Here is a 25,415-nt window from a genome sequence, read left to right as displayed (position 1 = left end):
GAGGATGAACAAATATGGCCAATCTTTCACAATCAAAAGTTAATTAAAAAATTAAAGAGTGTTGGTTTACTGGTTCTTTTCACGTCTTCTAGGATTTCTTAAAGATGAGGAATTTGGCCAGACGGTTAGCAGTTTTCTTATTACTCTTAACAAGGAATCTATCTGGCATTCAATATGTGAACACATTCAAGGCCAACAGATATTTCCTATGTTTCTACCAAACCTGACGTAGTATCCTGTTCCTTCAGTCTGCTCTTCATAATTGCCTATTGAGACACACATTATTTATTTAGTTATTTATATCCTACCTTTATTTTTATAAGTAACTCAAGAAGGTGAACATACCTAATGCTGCTTCCTCCTCCTATTTTCCCCATAACAACAATTTTGAGACGTGAGTTGGATTGAGAGTGTGACTGACCCAGGACACCCAGCTGGCTTTCATATCTGAGGCAGGGTTAGAACTCACAGGTTCCTGGTTTCTAGGTCAGCACCTGGCCACATCCTCTTCTAAGCAAAACTTAAGTTAATATAGGAGTTACTTGATTCTGCCTTTGTTTCCCACTCGCATTTTCACTGAGCAGCCAAAACACTTTTTCTGTTACTTGAACATACCTGGGAAAGCTCATTGTTGTTTTAATACTTTCAGCTCATTTTATGGGTAATATTTCCCAATACAATCTGAGTTATTTCTACATACTTTTCCTCGGACATTTTTCTTTATTCCTATAGTTTTGTACAAAGATTTATAATTATGTTTTATTTTCAATTTTTAGGAAATCTCACCTAATAACTTTATTTCCTAATAGCTTTTACTACCAATAGAGAGACATTCTTTTAAGATATAACAATTATATACACAATAAAAGTTTTATTAACAAAATTCTAGGTAACATAGAACAAGCATTTATATAATGCTTTTGTTCTTAAAAGAACATTTAGGAAAACAAAATGTACCTAATCAGAATAATGCTCACGTAACTATTTAGTAGAAATTAGACTGCTGCTTTGTTACAAAGACCAGATTCATTATATTAAGCATATCAAACAGATGCAATAATAAGATGTAATAAAGCACCTGCAGGAACATGTGAAAAGTTTTATACAAAAAATGTGGGTTCTTTAGTGATTAAGACGCTTATTAAGTTACACTAACAGTTAATAGGCAAAGCAGAGTAGAATCCACAAAGTCCCAATAGACCAAAGAAGAACTGAAGTGCATTCTGAATTTTTATAATGTAAGCTCCACCATACCAGCGTATTTGTTTAAAAAAACAAAAATGCTAATCGACATTAAGATATTAAAAATTGATTTTCACTAATACACATAAAATTAGGTAACAATACAAAATTAGAATACTACATTTATGAATGCTTTTTAAAGAGAATTCTAAGATATAAATACAATTCTATACCAATTAACCTGTTGTTTTCTTTAAAAATTGCAGTTTGCCATTAGCCAATATACTGAAAAATGGGGACAAATCTTGCTCAAATGCATGTTTAATTGTCATCTGTCATAGCAAGCAGGTTTTGACTAGAATAAAGATAGTAGCATTTAAAATAAAGCAACAATCCTACATCACTAAGGTAAAAATTGCAAATTGACATGTTTCACTTATATTGTTACTAAATTTAGAAAATTAGAGACAGAAATAGCGATATTAAATAAAAAATGGATTAATTTTGGGAAATGCACAAATAAATGTTTTTGTGATAAAAAATTGCTCTGAAAATGGAGACTTACTAAAAAAAAGTAACTTAATACTAATGTAGTTGAGTGTTTTGAGAAGACTAAGAAATTATAATAGTAAAGACACTCTCAAATCAAAGTAACAGGAAGAAGAAAATTCATGATTGGGTTATCATTTTTCTGAAACTATAGTGTGTCATAATTATTATAAAATATTCAATGTTTTTTTTGTTGATACATTACAGTCAATCAAGTGGGAAATTAACTTAGGCCATGTTGGCCAAGATCTTAAAATTTAACACAGCCCTGTTTTTCAGGAAAAGAAGTTGATCCTAAAAACATGATTAAATTATATTTGGTAATTTATTAGCAACTCAGTCTTTTTGTATGAAACACGTGAGACTTTTTCACATAGAAAAATATCTGTGCACAAAAACATGTTATAACTTTTTGGAACAAGAAAAAGGGTAAAATGCCAATTAGTTAACATACATATGAAAATAGTAATTTCAACTTGCATTAAAAGTATTCAAACAATAAAATTTATGACTGTCAACCAACAAGCTATCACCTAGGTTATCAACCAAGTATCAATATTTCCATATATAACATATTTTCTACTGGAACATGTTCTTTAGACCAAATGATTCAGGGCAAATACTGCAAATGAATAAGAACATTAATATATATATAATACAAAAACCCTTAGCGCTTGAGTTAAACTTTTGATCCATTAAATATTCTCCAACAATATTTCAAGTACACTATCTTGAATGCCACAGTTTTAGGTATCATACCATTTATATACAATATATTTATATATCTATATATATTATTTCACAACAAAAAATAACTGCCCAGAACATTAGTATAGTATCTTAGCGCACGTCCTGGTGGGAGTGTAGCAGAGATATTCATACAGCCTTAGCAAGAAATCTATCATTTTACATTACAAGTGTATTCACAAAACCATTCTTCGAACGCCACATTCACAGCAGTATTTTGCAGATTCAATTGGATATTTGGTACCACATTCATAACAGAATTTTGGTAACTGTGCAAGAGAATTTCCCTCGCTGCTTTTTGAACTTCCTCCATTGACAGATGAACAGTCTCCACTGTCGAATCCAGCTCTATGTCAAGCATTAAAAATTAAAAATAATAAACACAGCAAAGATTAGGCAAAGAAACATATATTTCAGTGATCTCTAAAATATTCCTTCCTTTTTAGTAATAGAGAATGAATATATGGATTTTTAATCCAAGTGATCAATCTCCCCAAAATAAGCTTACACTATAATCCCAATTCTCCTGTGGGATGTCTAGTTTGACCATTAGGAACATGAACACCTTTAATTTCAGTAAGGCTCTGAAGCTATGGGGGGAAAAATGACTTTCCAAAAAACTTGACTAGTTTAAGTCTGGTTCCACATCTATGTGGAGTAGATTAGAATTTTTTACTTGCAGTGCAAGATGTTCATTTCACCAAGAAATGGTTCGATTTCATTATTTTAAACAACAAAAACCCTGACCCCTTTATGCCTTTCTCTGTATTTTCACTTTTATCCTTTTCTTTCATCTGCCAATTACTTCATTTTAATTAAAGTCAAAATGTTCAAATATAATTTACCTGGTTGAATAGGTTTCAGTACCAAATGCTTTTCTTTTGTTTGCCATCATACCTGGACCAGTGCTTCGTGTCATATTAGTAGATGCTCCCATCCGTGGTTTCATGGGCCCCCTTAAAAGATATTATTATTAAATGAATTATGCAAATTTAAAATTATCCAGAATTTAGGTTTATCCTAAACCTAACAAGTATGGCAAACCTTGATTAGGTGCATTCATTTTCCTGTATCAAATTCTGGCACAGCATATTCCATTGATCTGCCTAATTACTCCAGTGATCTTTTCAGTGTCTCCCAATATATAGCTGCTGTAGATATTACAGCATAGCAAATCCCCTTGTCCTGTCCATCCCATTCTTTCCAGTCTTCCCTTCCTTCTCTCTTTTTGCCTTCTCTCAGCTGCTTCTAATGTCCCAGCATACATCCCTGTTCACCAGCAGATTTTGTCCATTAAATCAAGAGTTTATCATCACAATGACAAAATGTAAGGTGCCTGGCACTAATTGATAATGTTTAAGAAACAATCACTGTTGCTAGTATTAATGCAATAGTTTGCTAAATAAAATTTGCAGAATCGCTATCCACTTTTCTGGCACTGTCATTTTATATCATTGCAATGTAATTGTTCATTTAGTGCAGAGGTGTCAAACTGCTTGCCCACGGGCCGGTTGCATCATACGGATGCCGTGCCCACCCCAGCTCCGGCAGTGCAAAAAAAGTCACGACACGTCACGACATGTCACGTGACACGGTGAGTTTGACACCCATGAGTTAGTCTTTTTCAAAAATGAAGAATCATACTCTTATGCTATTTAATATAAATCAAGTTCTTTGCTTATCAACAGTTTTAGTTGTAGCATAAAAATATTAAGTATCAAATTACTCAAGAAACACAGAAAACCCAAAACAAAGTTTGAGAGATTAAAAAAATAGTTGAGCATTAAAAGCATTATCTGTCTCACTCAACAATCTGTCTCAACAAGACAGAACAACTGGAATTTATCCAAACTAAAATTATTTATCACCATCTTCAAATTTCCTGTTTTGATAGCATTAACCACTTGTTGTACAGAAGCTAAATGTTGCCATCTAGAGGATAAGGAGAAACTATTTTACTATTCAATTTATCATCCAGTAATTTAACACAATCAAATATTTTATTTCAAAGGAGAAAACACCACCAAGCTGGTAAAAGAAATAGGAGGACAATCAAGAGGCTCAAAATTTCTTTATTCAAAAAGTTCAAAACTAATACCACCGCAGGTGAGAAAGCATTAAAAAGATACTGCAAGGGTTACCAAGCAGAGCCAAGCAAAATATCAGAGCTCAATCTGTTTTAAAATGATAGCTGCACTTATAAATGAAATATTTGGGGCTGTAACCTGAAAAAGTGGATAGGCTTTCTCCTCTACCTGCCCCTCACAACAGATAGATGGAGATCTTCTGTTGCCCTGAAAATGTTATCTTGCTGAAAAATTGCACAAGCTATAATATGGAATGGTACAAGAAATAGCAGGAATTAATTTAAAATTTAATCACTCCTAAGGTGTGCTGCAGGTGCCTAAAAGACAGGTGATACCAAACAACTGACACCATTAAATCTCTTAAAATCATTTCATCCAACTTGTAATGAAAATCACTTGTAATTTTATATGCATTAACACAGCCAATGGTGTCACAGAGAAATGTTATCTCAGGCTTATAAAGAATATTCAATAGCAAACCATTTACAAATTATTCATAGTTGGAATCCATTTACAACCTTAATTCATTGGAACTGATACATTTATAAGACATTTAACAACAACAACAACAACAATAATAAAAAGTTGGAAATGACCTTTGAGGTCTTCTAGTTCAATCCCCCCCCCCCCCGCTCAGGCAGGAAACCTAAAACCTAATACCAGACAAATGGTTGTCCAGTCTCGTCTTAAAAACTTCCAATGTTGGAGCATTCACAACTTCTGGAGGCAAGTTGTTCCACTGATCAATTGTTCTGTCATTTTGATATAGACTATTTAAATAAAAATTTAAATAAGATAATAATAATAAATAATAAAATATAGACTATTTAAATAAAAACAGGCTTGGTTGCAAACCACAGAAATACAGCAGAGTGGATGACCCAATAAATAAAATACTTTCTATTTACTTTAAAGGTTGCAGAATTCCTAAGAGGTAGAGGGCTACAATTCAGCTTCCCCAGGTTCTGAAGGAAACCAAATAGTGACTGATGATATCATTAGAAGTGGTGTGACCAATTTTTGGCTCTGAGGGAGAGAGCTTAAGAATGGAATAAGAGTAGGAGACCTTTCTAAGGGTAAGATATTTAATTATCTATAACCCAAAACAGCTTTAAGTCATATTTTGAGATATGGAAAATGTGGTTAAGACAACCACATGGACTCATCAAGCCATATCCTGAGTCACTTTTGCTTTCAGAATTCTCACTGCCACTTAAATGGCATAACTATCATTTAATGTATGACTATAATTCATTGAAAGGAACACTCAACATTCCATTTCCTCTAATATTCTCATCAAGGAATGCAGACTAGTTGGACTTTGATTACATTATCAGATTTCCATGGAAATGAGAGCAGGTCAAGTATAGTTCTAGAAACTTTCAGCAACTAATTGGCACATTTCTTTTAAGAATATACTTACCCTATTTGTGGACTCGCTTTCATTACATTTTTATGAGCTGGAGAATTCTGGATTTTGTTTCCCACTTGTCCACCTGGAGACAGTGTTTTATTTGCAGAGGAACCTTGTCATGAAAATATGAAAAACAGTGTTTCTTTCACTACAAGACTGACTTTTCACATTTCCATATTTTTATGCAGTCAAAGACCTCAGTGCAAAGCCTAATACAAAAATTGCCAACAGACTAACACGTATAATACAGTCATACCTCAAAAAGTTGAGAAGGAGTCCAAGAAAATCAAGTTGATACTCAAGATAATGCCAAATCTGATCTAACTTAATTGTAATTTAATCAAAAGTATTTCCTCTCAATCTATAGATGTTTTAATGCTCTATTTGTTTCACGTGAAGAATTACAATTTAGCAGTCGTCTTTAGATGGATCTGGATTTCAGACCACCACAGTTCCCCCACTGTGACTCACTTTATTCAGAAATAAAAAGCAATATTAAGTCATAAGTCTTATTTTAAAATATTTTAAATGGCATTGAAAAATAAGACTCTTGTCTTACTCTTTTATACAAGATTAGAAATAAGATTTCAATGGCTATCTATTTTCTTCTATAGTATTAACAAGCCAGAAGAAGCAATGAAAGATAAGGAGGTAATCAAGACATTAATATAGCAGTGACTATTCAACTCACTTGTTAATTCATCTCCTAAGAATCGTATGGAGCAAGACACTGAAAACAGCACAATTGCTTTCGAAATTATTCATCTCAGTTTTTAAAAATACATCTTGAAATTGTCATTTTAATTGTTAAGTTGTGGTTGCAGAGAAGAACTTAAAAGGTTTATTATGGCATATAATTACCTCATACATATGATCAGAACTTCATTCACATTCTGCATATTATTTATTTATTTATTTTATTTTATTGCATTTATATACCGCCCTTTCCCGCAGGACTCAGGGCGGTTTACAGGGTATTTAAAACAAGAAATACAAAAGTTAAAAACAATTAAAAATAATTACAACAGTCCCTGAAAAAGTAAAAAACCCCGATTAAAATTAAAATTCTCAGCCTGAGCCAGAGAGCTCGAAGAGACAGGTCTTCAGGTCCCGGCGGAATGAACGGAGGTCGGGGGCAGTCCTAAGCTCCACGGGCAGCTGGTTCCAGAGGGCAGGCGCACCCACTGAGAAGGCCCTCCCCCTGGGTGTTACCCACCGGCAATCTTTTACCGGCGGCACCCTGAGAAGTCCCTCCCTGTGGGAGCACACTGGACGAAGGGAACTTGATGCCGGCAGCAGGTGTTCCCTCAGATATCCCGGACCCAAGCCATTTAGGGCTTTATAGGTCATTACCAGCACCTTGAATCTCACCCGGAGGGCAGCCGGAAGCCAATGCAGCTTGCGGAGTAGAGGTGTTACATGGGAGTATCGGGAAACCCCCATCACAACTCGCGAGGCCGCATTCTGCACCAGCTGAAGCCTCCAAGTGGTCCTCAAGGGCAGCCCCATGTAGAGAGCATTGCAGTAGTCTAAATGGGAGGTCACGAACGCATGAGTGACTGTGCGTAGGGCATCTCGGTCCAGGTAGGGTCGCAACTGGTGCACCAGGCGAACCTGAGCAAAAGCCCCCCTGGTCACGGCTCCTATTATAGGTTCATCTGGATCAGCACCATCTATCCTAACTTCTAGCAGCTTAGGCTAAATCTGTCTTAAGTTTTAAATTCCCTCTGCTTAATGAGCTACAAGTGAATGCCTAATTATAAAATTCCAGACAAAGAAAACACACACACACACACACACATGCACACATGTCCATTACTTGGTTGTGGTAAGCGTGATAAGGCTGGTGATGTTATCCCTGCAGAAGGTATCTTCTTAACTGTTGGTGTCTTGTACTGAAATAACAAATATGATATCCATTAAGCTAGTAATTTAACAGGTTAAATAACCTTCCACAATCATGCCGATTCAGTGTTACTTTTCTAGTGCCTCATAGTTAAGGCAGACTGCCTATCCTTTTTATATATTACAATTAAAGCATGTTACTTTGTTTTAAATAAGCATGATCACTTCCAACAAAGAGGAAGAAGGTACTGCAATATAACAAGAATAAACCAGTATGACCTGTGCATTATTTGCTGCTAAAACATATCAATTGAACCACAGAACAATGGTCATAGTGTCCAGGAGTTAAGTTCAACACATATAGAGAACCATAGACTCTAATGGTTGTAGAACACTGTGGCAGTAGTTCCACAAGATCTCAAAAAAGAGTAGCCCTTCCTTCCTTCCCTCCCAAATGACAAATATGTAAAGCGTGAGCACTAACACTGAACAATGGGCTTCCACACTACATTTACATTAATTCTATGTAATAGAATTAAGCGTAAAGTAAAATTGATATTGGACTACATATTGAATGTATGGATTGGATTGGCTAACCTTTGTTTCTTACTATCCCCCTCTGAAGGATGGAAATAACTTTAAACTTAGTGCAAGTATAGGTATTGATGAAATTAAAAATTTCTCCTGATTAAATTATGGAGTCTTCTACTGTAAGGATGCTGTGACAGCCATGAACATGGATAACAACAAATGAGAATTTGTATAAATTCATGGAAAATAAGACTACTTGTAGGTAAATTATTTATGTGACTAAATACTCTGACATAATCTACATAATAAAGAGGACCCTGAAAGTACTCCACAGCAAACAGGGTACCTTTGGAAAATGATTTGAGACAAAGTGATTACACTTTAAAATTTGTTTGCCTTTTTATTTCTTCAATGAAACAGCTAACATAGATTAAAATAATAGCCTATCTGTAATGTTCAACTTCTCACAAAGGCTTATAAAAAGCAATGTGTATGAGTTCTGTATTAATTAGTCCTGGTTTCTTAGCTCCTTCCCAGATTTTGTCAGATTGTTGTTGTTTCTTAAATATTCAAAAGAAATAGAACTTTCAAGTTTTGACTTATTTTAAAACAAGTCTGTTTTTAAAGCATGCTAAATTTAGTAAAGCAGTAAAATGAAAAGAATGAAATGATGGATAGTAAATTTATTTACCTGTTGTCTAGCAGGAGGCTTCCCTTTAACTTCACTAACCACTTTCCCTTTATTGGCAATACGTGCTGCCTGTTCTTTGCAGAAATTGATATGTCGATCAGCTGCATTTTCATTAAATCGTCTCTGGCAGTACGGGCACTGAATATAATCTATATTCAACAGAAATTTATGCAATACAGATATATAACAAATGGGTATTCATTACTTCATTCTCTCAATTCCAACACAATTTTGGTCTCATGATAAACTTAGAATTAATGCCCTGATGTCATAACATTTATGACAGCTATTTCCATATGTATGTATGTATGTATGTATGTATGTATGTATGTATGTACGTACATCAATCTCTAGAATATATATAAATTATCAAGTTACTGGAGCACTCCATTATTTTCTCTTAACCACCTAGGTTAAAAAAATGTTTTCACTGTATTTTTGTCTACCGTCACAATTTCCAGATCTATGATTCTTATTTCAAAATGCTGAGACTAAGCAGGGAACCAATCAGTTCTCTTCCATCTAAGCAACAGAACTCTTTAAAAGAACAGATTCTAACTACATCCCACCCACTGAGATATCCATTCACCTCTATTCCATGTATGCTAACAACTTTCCACATATATACATACACACATACATACATATATTAATACAGCCTGTGTCCATCTATCTGTTTGCAAAGAAAAAAAAAGTTTTTGGTAGTTCAGTTTCCTCTGTTCCAATTACAGAAATGCCTGCAAAGTGTTGTGAGGGAATGGTACCAATATTTTTGCAACCACATAATTTTTACAACAGCTTTAGTTTCATACAATATAGGACTCCCATGTGTCTATGGGACGAGGGAAAAGGTACTGGCTGATGGCTGGCTTTAGCTCAATGGTACAGTTAGCTGCCTGAATTCCTTTCCTAGGACAATTAATTTGAATAAGGCCTTATTTGTGATCACACATGGGAAGTGTGGTAAAGCAAGTTAAATCGTTCCTATTAACTGTTGGTTCCTTTCGAATTCCAGGTCTAAAAGGTTTTAGTACGAAACCTCTGCAAAATAATCAATGACAAATAATCAAGGCATCAGTGACTCAGGACACTTTCTGCTGATGTAAATGTGCATTTCCTATATAAAAATTTAGAAATGATTCAGTAATGGAGCTTTGTGTGAAGATAAAAAAAGAATCATGGTATCAGATATATATAATTAAAGTTTTGTACATAAATAAGACAGATATACAGAACAGACATGATGGGTAGAATTTAATATTTTCCCCAGTTATCTAGTAATACTTAAGACTTACTCTCTGAATAAAAAAAATCAGATATAAAGTATTTCAGATATAAAGATACCTGTCCTAAACAAGCATGGTGATCAAGTAAGATTGATAGAGCTATGTAATTATTCAAAAATAATACTGCACGAACATATGCTAAAATGTATACATATCTCAAATTCAAGTTACATACCAGGATCATAAGAAGGAGGTGGTGGTGGTGGCAATTTTCCACCTTCTTTAAGAACCTGATCTACTCCTTTGGCTGCTCTTATAGCTGCTATAAGCTCCTCGTGCTTTCGTCTCCAGTTTGATGGTTTCTTTGGAGGTTCTGGCTAAGGAGACAACACAGACAGCAGACATAGTTTTGCAATGTAAAGCATGTGATTTCTCTCATACTCAGTACCTGTGCAAGATGGAGAAGCTCTATACAGTCAGTAAAAACAAGACCAGGAGCTGACTGTGGCTCAGACCATGAGCTTCTTGTTGCAAAGTTTAGGCTTAAATTAAAGAAAGTAGGGAAAAGCGCTAGGCCAGTCAGGTATGAATTAAATCATATCCCTGTTCAATATACAGTAGAGGTGACAAATAGATTTAAGGAATTAGATCTGATAGACAGACTGCCTGAAGAACTATGGACAGAGGTTCGCAACATTGTACAAGAAGTAGCAACCAAAACCATCCCAAAGAAAAAGAAATGCAAGAAAGCAAAATGGCTGTCTGAGGAAGCTTTGCAAATAGCTGAGGAAAGGAGGGAAGCGAAAGGCAAGGGAGAAAAAGAAAGATATGCCCAATTAAATGCAGAATTCCAAAGAATAGCTAGAAGAGATAAGAATGCCTTCTTAAATGAACAATGCAAAGAAATAGAAGAAAACAATAGAATAGGGAGGACCAGAGATCTTTTCAAGAAAATTGGAGAGATGAAAGGAACGTTTCATGCAAAAATGGGCATGATAAAGGACCAAAATGGCAGGGACCTAACAGAGGCAGAAGAGATTAAGAAGAGGTGGCAAAATTACACAGAAGAACTATACAAGAATGAGCTTAACGTCCCTGATAATCACAATGAGGTGGTCACTGAGCTCGAGCCAGACATCCTAGAATGTGAAGTGAAGTGGGCCTTAGAAAAGCTGAGCAACAACAAAGCTAGTGGAGGTGACAGTATTCCAGCTGAGCTATTCAAAATCTTAAAAGACGATGCAGTAAAAGTGCTACACTCAATTTGCCAGCAAATTTGGAAAACTCAACAGTGGCCACAGGATTGGAAAAGATCAGTTTACATTCCAATTCCAAAGAAAGGCAGTACCAAAGAATGTTCAAACTATCGCACCATTGCACTCATTTCTCATACTAGTAAAGTTATGCTTAAAATTCTACAAGCTAGACTCCAGCAGTATGTGGATCGAGAACTACCAGAAGTACAGGCAGGATTTCGAAGAGGCAGAGGAACTAGAGATCAAATTACTAACATACGCTGGATCATGGAGAAAGCTAGAGAGTTCCAGAAAAACATCTACTTCTGCTTCATTGACTATGCTAAAGCCTTTGATTGTGTGGATCATTACAAACTGTGGCAAGTCCTTAAAGAGATGGGCATACCAGACCATCCTATTTGTCTCTTGAGAAACCTATATGCAGGCCAAGAAGCAACAGTGAGAACTGGACACGGAACCACTGATTGGTTCAAAATTGGGAAAGGAGTCCGGCAAGGCTGTATACTGTCGTCTTGCCTATTTAACTTATATGCAGAGCACATCATGAGAAAGACAGGGCTAGATGAATCAAAAGTTGGAATTAAGATTGCCGGAAGAAACATCAACAACCTAAGATATGCAGATGATACCACTCTAATGGCAGAAAGTGAAGAGGAACTAAAGAGCCTCTTGTTGCGAGTGAAGAAGGAGAGTGCAAAAGTTGGGTTGAAACTAAACATTAAGAAAACCAAGATCATGGCATCTGGCCCTCTCAATTCCTGGCAAATAGATGGAGAAGAAATGGAGGTAGTGACAGATTTTATTTTCCTGGGCTCCAAGGATCACTGCAGATGGGGACTGTAGCCAAGAAATTAAAAGACGCTTGCTCCTTGGGAGGAAAGCCATGGCAAATCTAGACAGCACACTAAAAAGCAGAGACATCACCCTGTCAACAAAAGTGCGTATAGTCAAGGCTATGGTCTTCCCAGTTGCAATGTATGGCAGTGAAAGCTGGACCATAAGAAAGGCTGAGCGCCAAAGAATTGAAGCCTTTGAACTATGGTGCTGGAGAAGACTCCTGCGAGTCCCTTGGACTGCAAGGCGATCAAACCGGTCAGTCCTAGAGGAGATCAACCCTGACTGCTCTTTAGAAGGCCAGATCCTGAAGCTAAAACTCAAATACTTTGGCCACCTAATGAGAAGGAAGGACTCACTGGAGAAGAGCCTAATGCTGGGAAAGATTGAGGTCAATAGAAGAAGGGGACGACAGAGAATGAGGTGGCTGGATGGAGTCACTGAAGCAGTAGGCGTGAGCTTAAATGGACTCCAGAAGATGGTAGAGGACAGGAAGGCCTGGAGGAACATTGTCCATAGGGTCGCGATGGGTCGGACACGACTTCGCAACTAACAACAACGACAACAATTATTTTTAAGGAGGCTATTTGCAAAACTACACTTAGTCTTTGAGAAAAGTACTGTGATAGCAGTTATGTAAGAAAAGTAGGCAAATAAAAAGTAAATTTAATATTCCATGCAAGCTGAACTCCAGGTAAGAACAATGTCTGCTTACAATCACTTCCTTTTCTTAATCACTTCCTATTCTTCTGAATGCTTGTTGTATTTTCCGTTGTCATTAAGAGACATTATATAACTGCTGATATAGGAATACACAACTATATTAAATTAAAGCATTAGATCTGCCCAACATCAACAAAATATATCTAGTAGAATTGTGTGTTTTGTATCTTTCTCTTACAGAGAAAGTTAGGTTTCTGAGAGGCAGCATTATTCAATAGAACACAATTATATTATCTGCTTTTTTCAATTATCTTTAAAAAAAACCTTATCACAGAAAATCAAATGCCAAAGTCTTGCATTGTTCATAGCGTCATATTACCTTGTTCTAATTTTCATTATTGGCTGCAATTCTTCACGACTGTCAGCTCATATAATAGTTTCTATAGTATGGAAAATAGTACAGTCTCCTTCTAGTCAAGCTTGTCATCTCGTTAAGTCAATGAACACATCATGTGTTTTTAATTTTCTTGCAAGTACTTTATAAATTTGCTTCTACCTTCTAAATCTAGCCTATAGCCATGGTATTCCTAATAATATACATTTTCAAACCCGTACAATATGAAGTCTGAAATCAGCATTTTGATCTGATGATAAAGATAATGCCAAGACAAAAGAAGTATTATACAAGCAGTATGCTTAAAACAATTAACAGTTCCTTAATCAAAGAAAAAATAAATGAGTACACCACTTTGAATAAGTTCCTAAATGCTCATAACATATTTGCAACCAATATTACATACATTTTTAAAAAAATAATTACATTTCAGTATTTATGTACTTACCCGTGGTTTCATAGGTTTTACTGTGGAAATATCAGTTCCCTCTGCTCTCTGTCTGCTAGAGTCAAATGCTTTTCTTCTTTTAGCAGCAGTTTTTTGGCAAATGGGAGCATGCTTTTTCTGTGAAATGAAAGTTTTAAAAAGTTGAATATTTATATTTGGATTTTTTAAATTCATTATTAGCTTCCTGTCGTGAAAGAGAAGCAAAGACCCCAGGAGATAAAGCTTACAGGAAGTCCTTAACTTACATCCTTAATTGGACCAGAATTTTGGTTGATAAGCAATGTGGTCATTAAGCAAATCTTCATATGATCAGACCTGATTCTATTAGCGTTTTTACCATGATCAATAAGCAAATCACCATAGTTGTTAAGTAGATCCAGCTTTCCTGCGTTGACTTTGCTTGTCAGAAACCAGCTTGAAAGGTCCTAAGCCACAATCATATGATTGCAGGACGCTGCGTCATAAACACAAGCTAGTTGTCAAGTGCCCAAATCATAACCATATGACAGCAAGGATAATGTGATGATTCTAATTTTAAGGACTGGTCATAACTTTTTTCAGCACCATTGTAACTCCAAACTACGATTAAACATATGGTCCTAAGTCAAGGACTACTTGTGTATTTATTATATTAATTTACTTTATATAAGGTACCCCCAAGGTAATGTGCCTCTGTCGAAGCCTCAAGCCAGTTGGCATAGCCAGGTTTTCAGGCTCTTCTGGAAGAGTAGGAGTGTGGGGCAGATCTCACCTCTGGTGAGAGAATATCTAGAAGGTGATGGCCACAGCAGAAAACAGTTATACTTTTCATGTTCCATATACCCACTGTAATTCTGTTTGCAACTTCATATTTTTTATGCATGGCAATATCAGCAACCCCAAAGCTTTAATTTGGCTACATCTTAAGCACCATTGCTATTCCAAAATATCCTCACCTCTTGCCCAAGAGAATGTTTAGTGCCATATGACCCAAGGGGCCCAGCATCTGGCACTGTATCGACAATCTCTCTACCCTTTCTATTCCTGTGGTTTCCTTGATAAAACACAGAAGTGGTTTACTCCTGTGCAACATGAAATACCTTCATCATTGTCACTAAAAGAGATCATTTGTTTCCAGAATCTTCCTATGGGCTATAACCTGTATAAGCTCTTGGTTGCTATAGGTGGGGAGCTGAGATGACTTCATACCTTGGGTGACTTTGCTAGTAGTACATGTTCTTAGAATATAACATAATGCTCATTTCTCCTGATATCACATTCAAACTGTCTTTAGGGGAGAAGCCAAGATACATACTAGCAGCTTCTGAAATAAGCTCCTGACTTGCAACAGGCCTTACCAATTTGGGTGTAACCCAACGCCCCAAAATGTCAGCTAGGAGCAAGAAAATAACCCAGAACAGCCCCAATAAGAATACCCGAACCACAAAATCTAACAAGGCAACCTGCCATTATAAGGCTGCTGTAAGACTTGAGGGGCTAATAATATATATAGTACTTTCTGCCTTGATCATTGGGTTTATAAATAAGCTATCTGAACACTTACTTCCATATGATTCAGAAAGACCCTGAAAACCCAACATTTATTTATTTTAATCAGTTCTGTAGTCAGGAATAAGCTGGGTCATTAAAATAATGAATCTATTGGTCCTATAAAAAGATGGGCAAAAAATAGGGATCCAATTCTAAATTACTCTATATAAATAGAAAATCCAATGTTTCACTTGATTGAAAGTTACCACCTCTTCTTCTACACACCTGGCCAGGGTCACCACTATTAAGAACCCTATCTTCCATGTCAAGTTCCTGATAGGAATTCAACAAATGACACCAAGAAGAGCTTCTACAAAGGTCTGTAATAGTAGCATAAATCACAAATACAGATATGATGAACCATAGAGGGAGAAAGGAGGGACAAACCTTTAAGGAAATATTTCAGTGAAATGGATGTTTCATTGTCTGGAAAAACAGAGACTTACCAAGATATTTGCTTGTGAATTTTGATACATGGCTATTTCTCAGTTATCACCACGAGGACGGTGGTTTAATTTTAAACAATATTATAGAGATTATTTTCAACTTAAACAATGCTGAACTATGTATCAGTATAATAAGCCTCTCCCTCATGCTGTCATGATGTTTACTTCTATACCTGCTGCTCTTATGGAAACATGAAAAAGAAGAAGGAAGCTGATGAGAGCAGTGAGGATCAAGGTAAGAGAAGGGGAAATTCACTAAGGAAGAACATTCTTTTAGGGTCTCGTGAGAGGTTGATTATGCCTATATAATGCAATATTCGAAGGCCAAAAAACTGACCAAATAAATGAAAGAGAAAGCATTAGCTTGCTTGGGCCTTCAAATTACACAAAAGAATTGGTAGAAAATACCAGAGCTTCTACTAAAATACAGAATCAGACAAGACTTGGCACTTTTCCCACAAATAAGCTCGCAGCCCCCCTTTAGAGATGCCTTGGATCAGGTCCCTGATGATATGTCTGGAGCAATAACGACTGTCTTGGAGTCTTTCGTTTGGGAAAGGATTTGATTATTTGTGATGTTCCCTGCACTTTTGCAATATCATGTATGGAGTAGCCCTTGTGAAAAAGATCACAAAGGAGGAATTGAAATAACTTTGCTCAACAAGGTTCTGCACAAGTGCAGTTTTTGTCTCCTGGAGACTTTTCTGCAGGTTGAAGTGAACAAGCAGTCTTCCTGCTATTGAGGGAATGCTGCAAAGCATAAATTGGCAGCTCAAAGGCTTTTGCATTATTGGGCCTCTTGACAAGGCCAGAGGTAACCAGTTGCTTAACCTTTCCACTCGTCTATACCTAACAGGAAAAAGAAGGGAGAGAACTTCTACAGCTTCTTCTTAATAAAAAATGGGCCTAAGGTTGGCAGGAAAAAAAGCTCTGCTCTTCTATAAAAAGATGATGGGGACATGTCCTGCCTTTTACATAACAGCATATAACCGCAATAAGATTTAGGACTTATATACCATCCCACAGTGCTTTACAGCATCTCTAACTGGTTTACAAATGTTATATTACAGTTTGGGTCCTCATTTTATCAACCTCAGAAGGATAGAAGGCTGAGTCAACCTTGAGCTCTGTTAGGATCAAACTCCAGGCTGTGGGCAGTTAGCCTGCAATACTGCATTCAAACCACTGTGCCACCAGGTCTCCTATCATTTCTCATCTTGATTTAAATAAATTCATTATACTCATATACTCATACTTACTAATGCAGTTGGAAAAAAAGTCCTTCCACAAATCCGACATGGTAATAATTCTTCAGGCTGTTGTGCATTTCCAGAATCTGGAAAAGAAAGATACATACAATTGTTGTGGCAATAAGAATCCTACTTAATATTTCTTAGCCAACAACAATATGTTGGCCTACTTAATATAAGCTGTGAACTTGTAGATTTAATTCAGAAAATGGTCTTTAAAGATGGGAATACTCTGCATTTCTCACTTGGAAGCATAATACATTTCCTTTTCCAAGCTTTGTTTATAGTAATGATAAATTTATAGTCCTTGGGAAGATTCCCTGAATGTAGGAGGTAGATCAATAATAAATAGATGTGTATAAATAATTTGAAGGACTTATATGATAAAATTAAGGAATTCAAAAATAATAATCTGGAAAGAGACACTCTTTTATTGTATTGTATTCTGCTTGCCAACTTTCCATTTAAAAAAAGAACAATGTCATATGTTTTCTTTTTCTAAAAATTTAGTGATGATTCAATTATGGAGTAGATAGTACTCCATATAATTTTTTTATATAAAACAAAGCATAGCACAGCATTCAGAATGTTTTGGTAATTTTAAATAAACTCAGCAAGAAAATGAAATTATTCGGGAAGCACAAAGTGCTGAAGTCTTTCTGGTCATACTGCGAACAGATATAATAAATGTATTAATATTCATGCATTAAATAATCAACAAAACAAAGGATGAGAAAGTAACTCATTCACATATGTTTTGGATTCTATATTGGGATTACTGGAAAATCCATAAAAATAAAAGAGAAAAGAAAAACCACCATTTCCAAGCAATATGTTAATAATATCAATATCCAAACCTTCCTGTGGGAGATTTAAAATGACTGTTTCATTATCAAATGAAATTCTTCTATTAAACTTATTTGACTAGAAAACAAAGCTTCCCAGGCAATGCAAAGAAGCTGTGAGTCACAGCTGATTTCCAGAGAAATCTGTTATTTCCCCAAAAAGAAAGTGGAACTGAGCAGATATTACTCAGTTCTGCCAGGGTGCACTACATTCCTAAAAAAATATTTAACAAATAGCTCATACAGTTATTGCTCATATTCAGGGGATCTTGAGTATATGCTTTTTTCTTAGATTTTGAAAATAACATTAAGGAAATAATAATTGTTTATAAACTTATGTTTCACAATGTTAACCACTTATGCAAATAAAAATCACTATTCTTTTAAGAAACTAATTGATACTAATGATTTTCAACCAACCTAGGGGCATCTATTATGTTCTTTTGGCATAATGGTAACAGATAGTACTACAGAATATTCAACAATTTCCATGTGATTGAAGAACAGCAGTACTGTATTTGCTTTCAACAATCTCCTATCTCTGACCTACTGCTGTTGGCATATTTCCAACTGACTGCAGTTTTATTTGCCAAAAACATGTAATCTATTAGGAAGCTAAATATTTCCTTTGTTTTTCAATGATGTAATACAAAGAATGAAATCATGGTCTTATAAGCACAATCTTTCCATATATAGTGATATATGTGCATAAATATAAAAGACACAATTATATTACCTGCATGTAACCACATACATTTTTAAAATGCTATTAGAAATGAAGCTAGAACATTTGCAAAGTTAGATTTTCAGCCATAGATTTCTGCATGTACATATAGAAAAGGAAGCAGGCAAATATTTATATTCATAATGCACAACATAACATGTCTGCCAGCACTTTGAAGTAGTTCAAGGCAGAGATAATAGGAATTATCTTTTGGGACCACACAATTCTTGGCTTATAAGATCTAAGAATACCCTCCCTCACCCTCATAAAAAATGGAAGTGGGAAAAAGAATACCCATTAAAGAATCTTAGGTAATGTTTTAAATGAACCTCAAATTAGAATATATATCCTCAGATTAGAACAAACCTAAGACACCTAATAACAGGTGTCTTTAATTGGACAACTGTTATTACACAATAGTTCGGTTTTATGAATTGAACTGGAGTTTGTGGGAACAAACTCAGAAGCTACTATTCTAAATATATTTTTCCAAAGAAAATAAAGCAGTGACTCAGTTAGAAATCAATCAGATACACTTTTGACCGAAAGGAAAAAATGGTGTTTCAGTAGACAAATAGATCCTGTTCCTCCCCCACTTTCTCAAAGGCCTTCATCCATATGCATCTCTATCTGCACATTCTCAAGGGCAGATAAACTATGAGCTTAGCCATAAACAATTAGACATAAAGAAAGCTGATTCAGAAAAGGAGAGGTAAGCAAGGCCACTTGAAAAAGTAACAGCTCAACAAAACGAATACTAAGGCCTCTTTGTTTAATTCAAGTAACGTAAATGTATTCACCCCATTACCTCATCATCCTAAGCTCAAAAACACACATTTTGTCATAACTCAAATTGTTTTCTACACTGATGCTCATCTCCGTTTCTTGGCTGAGGGAGCCAGAGTTGTCTGAAGACATTTTCCATGATCATGTGGTCAGCATGGCTTATATGCCAACTTCAGGATGTTGTAAAACTTGAGAGTTAAATGAGGAAATATAACTTCAAATTTGAATCAAGCCATCCTGATCAGGAAGTCACACTGGCCTTTTAACAAATATAAGACAGGCTGTCATAGGTACCACAAAGTAATAAATGATGAGTCTTATAAGACTTTGCATATGAATACCAAAATCTCTTACAATTTTGGAAATCTTGCATACATTCTCATTTAATCCCCTCAATATAGTCATCATGCAAACACATACAATGTCATAGGCAGGCCAGAAAGCATTAGTGGCCATCAATATATGGAAAAGTGATACGAATACAGAGCCATACTTTATTCAGAAACACACAATCAACTGAAACTCTGACTATGTAATGTGACTGAACATTTCTTAATTAAATGAATCCAACATTTTAATGGTAATACTGTAGTCTGTGTAACAAAAACCCATTCACTGCCTTTTCTCTCCCTTCTACTTCAATTCTCTTCGTCTGAAGATTGGGACCCCCCTCCCCGCTTGGAGTAGAACTGAAAGAAATCTGCATGGTGCAGAAATCTTGAATCAATTCCTTCTATTCCACCATGAAAACTCTTAATATACCATTGGATTCCATGTATTATTATTATTTACAGCAGGGATGTGCAACACATAGCCAACTGTTGATAGAGATCCACAGTACGTGAAACTTAAAACAGATGCTTCTTTTAGGACATTTCCAGATTAATGATAATTTTTCCCAGACAGTTGTGATCATCCCAGCATCACATCCTTTTGCTCTCAGAATTCTATATAATCTGTAATTGGGAATGTCTAGTCTAATGAAGAGAAGGATGAGGGGTGACATGATAGCTGTGTTCCAATATCTCAGGGGTTGCCACAAAGAAGAGGAAGTCAAGCTATTATCCAAAGCAACTGAAGGCAGGACAAGAAGCAACGGATGGAAACTAGTCAAGGAGACAAGCAACCTAGAACTCAGGAGAAATTTTCTGACGGTTAGAACAATTAATCAGTGGAACAACAGCCTCCAGAAGTTGTGAATGCTTCAACACTGGAAGTTTTTAAGAAGAGACTGGACAGCCATTTGTCTGAAATGGTATAAGGTTTCCTGCCTGAGCAGGGGGTTGGACTAGATGACCTCCAAGGTCCCTTCCAACTTCTTCTTCTTCTTATTATTACTATTATTATCATCATTATGTAGTTTGACCCCACACTATATTTGCTATACTGTAGTACGATCTTTTTCTGTGCATCACCATAAGAATACAGAGATGACAGGACAAGTTGAACATGAGCAATAGTTTGGTGAACACTAATTTAACCTCATCACATGGCTTCTTTTGCCTACATTTCCATTGTAGTAAGATGCAAGCCCTCAGGTTTCAGGTTCAAGTTTCACCAATTTCAACATAAGATACTCAATGGACCATCTTACATCCCAGAGTTGTGGGTGCTCCTTCATTGGAGGTTTTCAAGAAAAGACTGGACAAGCATTTGACCTGGGATGGTATAAGGACTCCTGCTTTGGGCACTGGGTTGGACTAGAAGACCCTCAAGGTCCCTTACAGCTCTATGGTTTATAATTCTACTTTAAAAGTACACAGTTGAAGCTACAAATACTTAGAAATACAAAATAACATGCATTACTATGCAAACAGTCTTTGTGTTATGTATTAATTTGTTGTATAGAGAGACTGAGTACCACTTATAGCCTTGTAAGTCTCTGGAAGCAAGACTGCATGCAGCCCTGAAGTATCATGTTTGCAGCTCTCCAAGTTTTCTGACAGTACAGTTTCTTGCCATTTTGAAGTGGGAAATTATAGAATAAGTCTTAATATATGTAACTGACTCTCAAAATATGGAAAGAAAACCCTCGACTCCTCCACTCCATTTCTAGCCCACAGATGTGATGTGGTCACACCTTTTTTAAAACTCTTTAAAACCCAAAATGTTAAGTGCAACAACTGCTACACAGATAGAATCATGTATCACAGAGGGATGGAACAAAGGTGGAAGTTTGGCTGCTTTTTTTAACATAAAGACATTTCCTTGAGCAGTGTAGAGTCTGGGCTGCCATTTGCATCCCTGCAGAAAGTTTGGTGAAATTTTACTGGCAGTCGAGCCTGATTTCAACAGGCAGTATGTAGAGGCAATGCAGTGGAACCAGGGTGAAGGCTGCAAAACACTGTCCCAACTGTTTATATGTGTAGAGAAATGGGAAAGCTCTGTATCTTACATTTACTCCAAGTACTGACTAGTTTCTAATAGGAATAAAGAAAAGACAACAGAGGAAACCTACACAGATAGCTGACAGAAAGATCACCACATTCAAAAGTGACTAAGAATTTTTATTCTGCCTCCAACCTTCCATTTTCAGACAAGGCTGTTGAGAAGGTAGTTGGGTGGCACTATTACCAGAATTTGGAAATTATACTTTTATTGACAGTAAATAAAACTGTATTTGCCTTTTTTAGCAACCATGTTATAGTGGTTATATGTATTCAAGTTCTAAAGTGTTGCTATCAAGCTAGATTTCCCTAATTTTATAACTCTGCATCTGATTTAATGTTCCTAAGTAAATAACTTTGTTCAAACTTTATCAGCATCCTTTTAAACAAATATAAAGAAATGATTGGGGCTTAGAATTTACTAAGATATGAACATTTTAGATCATTATTTCAAATCAGAGACTTTGGGCAGTGAACATTTTCTTTTGTTTTTGTATAAATACCTGTATAATCCACAGGATAAACTCTGACAGAGAAGTCTGGAGCTAGACCAAAACTCTGTGGGTGGCCATAAAGAAATAAATAAACAATATAGTTATCATTGACTGAAAAAAATATTTAAAGTTTTTTCAATGCGGGAAGGAGCGTTGTGCACTGAACACTACTGTATACAAAAAAATTAGATTCAAGTATGGTATCTTGAGTTTGGTTTCCAGCTTGCTTGGCTTCGTAGTCTTTGTAGACAGGATTTTCTGAAAACATCACACTAGAATCTGTTCTTGTCCAGCAATAAAAACAATTGTGAAACCAAAAATACCTATTCTATGTTCTTGACTTAGGTTTATTTTAATAGTACTTATGGTAATTTGGTCACCTTCAACTGTTCTAATACATTCAAACTCTTCCATTTTTAAACATTAGAAATCTAAAACTTCATTAATATTGAATTTTATTTCACAAAGACACCAAAGGTTAAGTTATGATAGATGTCCCAATGAAAGGAAGCAGGAAACTATCTTCCTTTTAATGCTGGGATTTATGCATGGTTTTAACAGTTGGCAAGTTCATGGTTTTAACCATTTCCCAAACAAAATAGGAGAAAGTAAACTCAAAGGTGACACATCTTCTGAGTGTACAAGACATCAGGCCTGCATATGCAAAGCTGTGTCTCTGGCCAGTTGTTTTGGCTGTCACACAGTAGCTATTCTTTAGGACAGGACAGGGCCTGGGCTTCCCAGATCACTTGGGTGTGCTTCTGCCCACTCTATTTACCCATCCTGTTTGATGGTATCTTCTTTTTTTCTTACCTGCCTTCTTATTCTCTCCTCTGGCACAGCATGAGATAAGGGTCCTAGACTACAATGTTTCATGACATCCATGGTCTTGTGGACACAAAAACCTATACTGAACCCAAGCTCAGCTTTCTGTTTCTTCTGCTGTAATTACTATTATATATATATTCTCCACAATCACAGCAATAATTTCAGGAAGAAACAGAACATATTACAATAACTATTTTGTAATACAATTCATACATTCCACTGTCATCAGCCCTGCTGGGCAGTTAATGGGCACTGTACAAAACATCTGGATGGCATCATAATATGGTTTAGAGGTGCACTGCTAATCAACTACTTTACATACAGTGGCATACTGTATAGTTAATATCAACAGTTCTGAAGAGAACTAAAGAGAAGGCTATTAAAAATATAAATGGGATATAAATGGGATTTTAAAAAATGAAAACTCTGATTTAAATTAGTCCCAAATTAAATTCATAGACTTGCAGCATTGTTAGATATACCTGGTGTAATGCCATGATGGGATCAGTTTAACATTCCTTTTCCTTGTCAAACTCAATACTTTAAAAAACCGTTCAAAGCCCAGAAATACTGAAATTAGATCTGACTTGACTCTCTGATATTGAATCAACGTAAAACATGTCAGATTCATAAAAAAATGCATTTCTGCTTTTAGTACAAATATTTTAACATCCATGCACACTTAGACTGAAGATACACATTTGGGATTCATTTTATCGCTCAAAGAACTAGATATAAGCATAAATGTCCACATAGTTTTAAACACAAATTTATCTAAAAAGTAATCCTGTGTATCAAAATAACGATTTAAAAGAAGTTTATACAGACTGCTTTTTTTCTTAGTAAGAACACTTTCTTCTGCACTACATATAAAATAAAAAAAACATTAACAAGAAAAGCATTGCTGATTTTCATTTAGGAAATAAAAGAGGTAGAAAATCAGTTCAAGCCAATCCACACAAAGAACAACAGAGATGCCAAGGCACTTCAAATAGTGCTGTCATCATCTTCAGCAAGATTAAATGAGGATTCTGTTGACTAAATGTGGTAAGAAAGCTTTGCTAAACCCAATTCCACTATAGGGTAGGTTTTTAAAACTAACAAAGGGCTCTTTCCAAGAGTAAACCTTAGGCCTTTTCCACAAATGACAATAAAATCTCTCCTCCCCCCCCTTTTTTTTCTTTGCATCCCTAATTGAATACAAAACCTCAACTGGCTCAAATACGTACTCACATTAAAAACAAGCTTCTCAGGATTTCCATGCTAATATTCATCATACGAGGCGTTCTAGCCCCAACTTTCCCTAGCATCACTTCTGAAAATACATTACAAATAGGCAAAGAAAGAAAAAAAAAGCGAATTCACAGACCAACCACTTACCATTTTCACGCGGTTCCCTAACCCCCCACCCCCACCCCGTGACTACCTTGTGCCCCGAGTGCAGTAGCTCAGTGTTTCCCAACCTTAGGAACTTGGAAGATGCGTGGACTTCAACTCCCAGAATTCCCCAGCCAGCATGTAAAGTAGTTGATTAGCATAGCTGGCTGGGGAATTCTGGGAGTTGAAGTCCACGCATCTTCAAGTTCCTAAGGTTGGGAAACGCTGCAGTAGCTAACAAACTGCGTTAATCATCCAATTAGCACACTCGGGAGTTCAAAACCTGACCTCGGGCTTCATTCAGCGTGACTGACTTGCAGAGTTCAGAAAAAAAGATACGGAATGAATGACATTCATTGGTAGAAAGGCCCGTTTTGGAACTCACCAGCCATCCCTCCAACCCGTCTTCACAAATGACCGCAGGGGTCCCAAACGCCCCGGCATTAACCGATCCTCCGCAGGAGGGACGGGGCAGCGGCTGGAATAGACACCCAGCCGACACGCCCAGGAACAAACGGGCGGGCCGCCTTGGCGGGGGGGGGAATGCAAATCCCTCGGGAGACCCCCCCTCCCCTCCCCCCAGTCTTTCCTCTTCAGCCCCTTCCCGGGAGAAGAGAGGCTCCTCCCGCCTTCTGGGAAGGGACTTCGGCATCGAAAGTCCTCCCGCCTTCTAACCTTTCCCCACGTCGCCCCTGCCGCCCCCCACCCCCGTTCCCGAGGGCCTCGCGTCTCTCTCTTTTCCCGGCAGCCTGGAGCAGCGAAGGGCCCGCGTCTCTTCTCGCAGTCCCCGCCCTTACCCTCCTGCTCTTCCATGGCGCTCCCTGCCAGACTCCGGCTCAAGGCCGCTGCTGTAGCAACCCGGCCACCTCCCAGCCGCTAAC

General features: G+C 36.6%; 1 protein-coding gene across 2 annotated transcripts; it reads right to left on the bottom strand.

The window, feature by feature from the left end:
• Positions 1–745: 745 nt before the first annotated feature.
• ZC2HC1A (zinc finger C2HC-type containing 1A) lies at positions 746–25,357 on the bottom strand. Of its 2 annotated transcripts, none has more exons than XM_081326008.1 (9): positions 25,332–25,357; positions 17,103–17,179; positions 13,868–13,984; positions 10,508–10,649; positions 9,047–9,195; positions 7,799–7,874; positions 5,989–6,091; positions 3,324–3,434; positions 746–2,826 (listed from the first exon to the last, which is right to left on the bottom strand). In XM_081326008.1, the coding sequence occupies exons 1-9, from the start codon at positions 25,345–25,347 to the stop codon at positions 2,655–2,657; spliced, it is 963 nt and encodes a 320-aa protein (XP_081182134.1). In that variant the 5' UTR covers positions 25,348–25,357; the 3' UTR covers positions 746–2,654. The 2 variants fall into 2 exon arrangements, with proteins under 2 accessions (XP_081182134.1, XP_081182135.1); XM_081326009.1 differs by lacking the exon at positions 25,332–25,357 and adding an exon at positions 24,920–24,976.
• Between the last annotated feature and the right edge of the window lie 58 nt (positions 25,358–25,415).

The sequence above is a fragment of the Vipera berus genome, assembly GCF_964194415.1.
Source record: "Vipera berus genome assembly, chromosome: 3".
In the NCBI taxonomy this organism is placed as follows: Eukaryota; Metazoa; Chordata; class Lepidosauria; order Squamata; family Viperidae; genus Vipera; species Vipera berus.
The sequence above is the reverse complement of the archived record's forward strand: the minus strand, read 5'-3'. Positions and strand labels throughout refer to the sequence as shown.